General features: G+C 58.9%; 1 protein-coding gene across 1 annotated transcript in view; it reads right to left on the bottom strand.

The window, feature by feature from the left end:
- LOC140404588 (zonadhesin-like) overlaps nucleotides 1-7,166 on the bottom strand; it is a 41,384-nt gene that overhangs the window by 10,048 nt on the left and 24,170 nt on the right. Inside the window, exons 3-5 of the mRNA XM_072493191.1 lie at nucleotides 3,341-3,524; nucleotides 1,100-1,258; nucleotides 317-447 (exon numbers count right to left, since the gene is read on the bottom strand). Of these exons, the coding sequence (XP_072349292.1) occupies nucleotides 317-447; nucleotides 1,100-1,258; nucleotides 3,341-3,524 (474 nt within the window). The remainder of the gene's footprint in view (nucleotides 1-316; nucleotides 448-1,099; nucleotides 1,259-3,340; nucleotides 3,525-7,166) is intronic.

The raw sequence follows: 7,166 nt of genomic DNA, 5'->3' as shown, positions 1-7,166 counted from the left end.
GGCGGGGGAGTGAGGCTGGGTAGGGTGCTCCTTCAGAGGGTCGGCGCAGACCCGATGGGTTGAATGGCCTTTTTCATTGTCGGGATTCTCCGATTCTATATACTTCCCAGCAGGATAACCATCGGGGTCTAGGGGCTATTAACCTATGCAGGCCAGGGAACGGCAGAGAATTACTGAAAGCGAGCTGGACGACATCCCGGAATGGCCAATGTCAGGTGACTTGTTCTGAACCTATCAGTTCTGAGGTTAGGGTTAGCGGCCTCTGGGGTTGAGGGGTCATCGGAGGGAGGCGAGAGGGGGGCCGAAGGTCACTTACCGCAGCCAGTTCGCTGTCTCCAGTTGTCCAGCCGCACTCCCCGATCCTGGCAGCTCTGGGAGTAGGCCTCCAAGTTGTCACAGAGTAGCTGGGTGTTGTTGTAGATCGCGCACAGGTCAAACACGCAGTTCCTGCGGGGGGGGGGGTGGAGGGTGGAGGGACAGAGAAATCAGTCAGAGTCCGCCCTCCGCATTCAGCCTCTCGCTCGCGGGAATTGCCCGGCCTTGTCGTCCTCAGGCTCCGAATCCGGCCTACTCCCCCTCCGAGGTCAAGTGGGTCCGGGAGTGCTGAGGGAGTGCCGCGCTGTCGGAGGTGCCGTCTTTCGGGTGGGGAGGCCTTACCGAGGAACCGCTCAGACGGAAGGGATCGAACACTCGGCCGCCATTTTGAAAGGGAGTTCTCCCCAGTCCCCCGCTCAAAGTTTATCCCTCAACCCACATCATTCAAACAGATCGCCTGGCCAAGGCGGTGCGATTTTCCTCCCCCCGTCTCTTTGCCAGCCTTGCCCGATTCCTCCCCTATGACCTCCCACCCTTTGACCTCGCTTTCGCAATCGACGGTCGCTCCATCGGCCTGTCGTCCGCCATCTTTGATACTTCCGAAATAAGCGTCGAGAGGTGTTTGAAACAGCAACGGGTCTGTATTCGGCACGCACCATTGGGGTTTTCTCCCCGGGGCGCCCTGGGGATAGACCTCCCGGCCTCTGGGGACACCGGGGAGATTTGGCAAGGCTGCAGTCGCCCTCCCCCCTGGTTAAAAGGGCGACGCCGAGCAGGCACTTACTCCTGGTAGGCAGTGGGGTCCACAGTCGAATGGCAGCCGCTGAAAGGCCCTCCTGGGCTGGATAAGGCCCCGCAGTAATCGCTGCCGTTCATCAGGGCAAGCTGCTGGGGGCTGCAGGAATCCGTCGTGAATCCGGAATCCGAGTCGCCCAATTCCCGCCTGATGAGAAAGGAAAGACGCAAGGTCAGAGGTGAACGCCGTTGCCCCCCAGCACCCCCCACCCCCATCCATTTTAGGAACGACATTCCCGCCCTTGCCTCCCACCCGTCCAAGTTGGTGAGCCTCTGGAGGGCTTGGGGGGGGGGGGGGGGGTGGTACGGGTCCCAAAGGTGCCACAAATACCCCCCAGGTACGCCCCCCCAGGTACGCCCTTCATAACACCCTCAAGGAACGCCCCACCCCCACCCCACCCTTCAGGAACGGCCCCCAGGGGCACACTCCAGGAACTACCTCCAGGTACGTCCCCCAGATACGCCCTTCATAACACCCTCAAGGAACGCCCCCCCCCCCCACCCCCAGGGACACACTCCAGGTACCCCCCCAGGAACTACCTCAGCTTTGCACCAGAAGTAGTCCCCTCCTCCAGGAATGCCCCCAAGAACGGTCCCCAGGAACACATAGCTCCCCCCGCAAAAGAAAACGACCCTCCAGGAACACTCCCCCCTAAGACCCTCCAGGAACAACCCCCAGGTGTTGTAGCCACCTGGGATGGCCACGTCCCGATTACAAAATGGACACTTTGCAAAGAATGCAGGGAAAATTGGACAATACCGCGAAAGCAAGCAGGTGCAAGGTCTGCCTGTTGATTAGAGCTGTGGCTCTCAGACAGGACCGGTACTGCAATGAGCCATCCCCGGGAACAAAAGGGTAACGTTCAGGTAAACAATGCTAAGATAGTCTCCTCTGGCGCCGGGGTGTCTGAAACAAAGCAAACCAACGGTCACTAGGAGACGCCCAGCAACCAGGGAACCCACCCCTCGATTGGAGGAAAATCGATAAGGACGATTGGGAAACGGCCCAATTAATTGGGGCCAAGTTCAAGGCCCGGCCAAAAGCGCGCGAAGCCCTTTTGGGGTATAAAAAGGACTCCCCAAGAGAGGATCGCTCTCTTGGCCTTGGCTCTCAGCGAGGAGAGACCCGCCAAAGCTGCTCCAGACCAAGTACGTCCCAAGTCAACGCACGCTACGAGATAGACGCTCCTAGTTGTTACCCTGTAAACAGCTCAACCCAGCAGCCTCAGAACCGAGCAACGGCCATTGTTCCTCTGACTGAGTGGGCGCCCGAAGCTAAGTATAGGCCTTAGTAATAGTGATAGTTTAGAAACAGGGCTCGCTGGGCAGCAATCTGGGGGAGAATTTGTGGCATGGCGTCTATCAGCTTAGTGCAGGGGCACTGCTGCCAGGATGCCCCTCGGCTGGGTAGAGCTGACTTGGTGAGGTCCGGGCCTCGGAATGTGGGCGTCGCTGGCCGGGCCCAACATTTGTCGCCCATCCCTCGTTGCCCCTCGAGAAGGGGGTGGGGGAGCCGCGTTCTTGATCCGCTGCAGTCCCTGTGGTGTAGGTACACCCACTGTGCTGTTAGGGAGGGAGTCCCAGGGTTTCGACCCAGCGACAGTGAAGGAACGGCCGATATATTTCCCAGTCGGGGCGGTGAGTGACTCGGAGGGGGACCTCCAGGTGGTGGGGTTCCCAGGTATCTGCTGCCCTCGTCCTTCTAGATGGGAGAGGTGGTGGGTTTGGAAGGTGCTGCCTGAGGAGCCTTGGTGAGTTGCTGCAGTGCATCTTGTAGACGGTACACACGGCTGCCACTGTGCGTCGGGGGGGGGGGAGTGAATGTTTGTGGAAGGGGAGCCAATCGAGCGGGGCTGCTTTGTCCTGGATGGTGTCGAGCTTCCTGAGTGTTGTCGGAGCTGCGCTCATCCAGGCAAGTGGGGAGTCTCCCATCACACTCCTGACTTGTGCCGTGTAGATGGTGGACAGGCTTTGGGGGGGGGGGGGGGGGGTCAGGAGGTGAGTTACTCTCCGCAGGATTCCCAGCCTCTGACCTGCCCTGGGAGCCACAGTATTAATGTGGCTGGGTCCAGTTCAGTTTCTAATCAATGGTCACCCCCAGGATGTTGATAGTGGGGGATTCAGCGATGGGAATGCTATCGAATGTCACGGTGCGACGGTGCGTTACTCTGGGTGCTTGGAGGCAGTACCTCCCCTGTTACTAACGGGATTTGGGAACTGTCTGACTCACTTGTACAATCTTGGCGTCAGTGGCTCGCGTCCATGTTTCCTCGGGACCCGCCAGCTATTCCCGAAGACATTGACACTCCTCACCACCGTGCCGTCCGGCTTCATGAACTCATTGTTCCTGCGCCCGTCGTAGTTGCCACAGAGACCTCGCACGTGGCTCTGGTAGGTGCTCGGCAGGGTGATCACTGCGGGAAACGGGAACAAGAATTCGGATAATCATCTGCATCCTACCCAGTGTCTTCACTCCCTCCGGACTCCACTGCCCCAACACACTCCCAGCTGCCCTCCCGCAGTCTACCCCCTGGAAACTCCAAAGGTTTACTGCCCCGCCCCGTGTGCCAACTCGCACCAATCCCCATTCACACATCAGACCCTGTGCTAGCCCAACTACACAGGCCCACGGTGTGGCAATCTTCGGTGTTAAAATCCCACCATGTCCTCCCTCTACACTCCCCCTGACAGTACAGAGCTCCCTCTACACTCCCCCTGACAGAACAAAGCTCCCTCTACACTCCCCCTGACAGTACAGAGCTCCCTCTACACTCCCCCTGACAGAACAGAGCTCCCTCTACACTACCCCTGACAGTACAGAGCTCCCTCGACACTCCCCCTGACAGTACAGAGCTCTCTCTACACTCCCCCTGACAGTACAGAGCTCCCTCTACACTCCCCCCGACAGTACAGAGTTCCCTCTACACTACCCCTGACAGTACAGAGCTCCCTCGACACTCCCCCTGACAGTACAGAGCTCCCTCTACACTCCCCCTGACAGTACAGAGCTCCCTCGACACTCCCCCTGACAGTACAGAGCTCCCTCTACACTCCCCCCGACAGTACAGAGCTCCCTCTGCACTCCCCCCTGACAGTACAGAGCTCCCTCTACACTCCCCCTGACAGTACAGAGCTCCCTCTCCACTCCCCCTGACAGTACAGAGTTCCCTCTACACTACCCCTGACAGTACAGAGCTCCCTCGACACTCCCCCTGACAGTACAGAGCTCCCTCTACACTCCCCCTGACAGTACAGAGCTCCCTCGACACTCCCCCTGACAGTACAGAGCTCCCTCTACACTCCCCCCGACAGTACAGAGCTCCCTCTGCACTCCCCCCTGACAGTACAGAGCTCCCTCTACACTCCCCCTGACAGTACAGAGCTCTCTCTACACTCCCGCCCTGACAGTACAGAGTTCTCTCTACACTCCCCCCCTGACAGTACAGAGCTCCCCCTACACTCCCCCTGACAGTACAGACCTCCCTCTACACTCCCCCCGACAGTACAGAGCTCCCTCTACACTCCCCCTGACAGGACAGAACTCCCTCTACACTCCCCCTGACAGTACAGAGCTCCCTCTACACTCCCCCTGACAGTACAGAGCTCCCTCTACACTCCCCCTGACAGTACAGAGCTCCCCCTACACTCCCCCTGACAGTACAGACCTCCCTCTACACTCCCCCCGACAGTACAGAGCTCACTCTACACTCCCCTGACAGTACAGAGCTCCCTCTACACTCCCCCTGACAGGACAGAACTCCCTCTACACTCCCCCTGACAGTACAGAGCTCCCTCTACACTCCCCCTGACAGTACAGAGCTCCCTCTACACTCCCCCTGACAGTACAGAGCTCCCTCTACACTCCCCCTGACATTAAGGAGCTCCCTCTATACTCGCCCTGACAGTACAGAGCTCCCTCTACACTCCCCCTGACGGTACGGAGCTCCCTCTACACTCCCCGTGGCAGTACAGAGCTCCCTCTGCACTCCCCCTGACAGTACAGAGCTCCCTCTACAGTCCTGACAGTACAGAGCTCCCTCTACACTCCCCCTGGCAGTACAGAGCTCCCTTTGCACTCCCCCTGACAGTACAGAGCTCCCTCTACACAACCCCTGACAGTACAGAGCTCCCTCTATGCTCCTCCTGACAGTACAGAGCTCCCTCTACACTCCCCCTGGCAGTACAGAGCTCCCTCGACACTCCCCCTGACAGGACAGAGCTCTCTCTACACTCCCCCTGACAGTACAGAACTCCCTCTACACTCCCCTGACAGTACAGAGCTCCCTCGACACTCCCCCTGACAGTACAGAGCTCTCTCTACACTCCCCCTGACAGTACAGAGCTCCCTCTACACTCCCCCTGACAGTACAGAGCTCCCTCGACACTCCCCCTGACAGTACAGAGCTCCCTCTACACTCCCCCCGACAGTACAGAGCTCCCTCTGCACTCCCCCCTGACAGTACAGAGCTCCCTCTACACTCCCCCTGACAGTACAGAGCTCCCTCTACACTCCCCCTGACAGTACTGAGCTCCCTCTACACTCCCCCCTGACAGTACAGAGCTCCCTCTACACTCCCCCGGACAGTACAGAGCTCCCTCTACACTCCCCCTGACAGTACAGAGCTCCCTCTACACTCCCCCTGACAGTACAGAGCTCCCTCTACACTCCCCCTGACAGTACAGAGCTCCCTCTACACTCCCCCTGACAGTACTGAGCTCCCTCTACACTCCCCCCTGACAGTACAGAGCTCCCTCTACACTCCCCCGGACAGTACTGAACTCACTCTACACTCCCCCTGACAGTACAGAGCTCCCTCTACACTCTCCCTGACAGTACAGAGCTCCCTCTACACTCCCCCTGGCAGTACAGAGCTCCCTCTACACTCCCGCCCTGACAGTACAGAGTTCTCTCTACACTCCCCCCCTGACAGTACAGAGCTCCCCCTACACTCCCCCTGACAGTACAGACCTCCCTCTACACTCCCCCCGACAGTACAGAGCTCCCTCTACACTCCCCCTGACAGGACAGAACTCCCTCTACACTCCCCCTGACAGTACAGAGCTCCCTCTACACTCCCCCTGACAGTACAGAGCTCCCTCTACACTCCCCCTGACAGTACAGAGCTCCCCCTACACTCCCCCTGACAGTACAGACCTCCCTCTACACTCCCCCCGACAGTACAGAGCTCACTCTACACTCCCCCCTGACTGTACAGATCTCCCTCTACACTCCCCCTGACAGGACAGAACTCCCTCTACACTCCCCCTGACAGTACAGAGCTCCCTCTACACTCCCCCTGACAGTACAGAGGTCCCTCTACACTCCCCCTGACAGTACAGAGCTCCCTCTACACTCCCCCTGACATTAAGGAGCTCCCTCTATACTCCCCCTGACAGTACAGAGCTCCCTCTACACTCCCCCTGACGGTACGGAGCTCCCTCTACACTCCCCGTGGCAGTACAGAGCTCCCTCTGCACTCCCCCTGACAGTACAGAGCTCCCTCTACAGTCCTGACAGTACAGAGCTCCCTCTACACTCCCCCTGGCAGTACTGAGCTCCCTTTGCACTCCCCCTGACAGTACAGAGCTCCCTCTACACAACCCCTGACAGTACAGAGCTCCCTCTATGCTCCTCCTGACAGTACAGAGCTCCCTCTACACTCCCCCTGGCAGTATAGAGCTCCCTCTACACACCCCCTGACAGGACTGAGCTCCCTCTTCACTCCCCCTGACAGTACAGAGCTCCCTCTACACTCCCCCTGACAGTACAGAACTCCCTCTACACTCCCCCTGACAGTACAGAGCTCCCTCTACACAACCCCTGACAGTACAGACCTCCCTCTACACTCCCCCCGACAGTACAGAGCTCCCTCTACACTCCCCCTGACAGGACAGAACTCCCTCTACACTCCCCGTGACAGTACAGAGCTCCCACTACACTCCCCCTGACAGTACAGAGCTCCCTCTACACTCCCCCTGACAGTACAGAGCTCCCCCTACACTCCCCCTGACAGTACAGACCTCCCTCTACACTCCCCCCGACAGTACAGAACTCC

Source organism: Scyliorhinus torazame, chromosome 31 (genome assembly GCF_047496885.1).
Source record: "Scyliorhinus torazame isolate Kashiwa2021f chromosome 31, sScyTor2.1, whole genome shotgun sequence".
Taxonomy (NCBI): Eukaryota; Metazoa; Chordata; class Chondrichthyes; order Carcharhiniformes; family Scyliorhinidae; genus Scyliorhinus; species Scyliorhinus torazame.
Note: the sequence above shows the minus strand (reverse complement) of the source record. Positions and strands in the feature narration are given on the sequence as shown.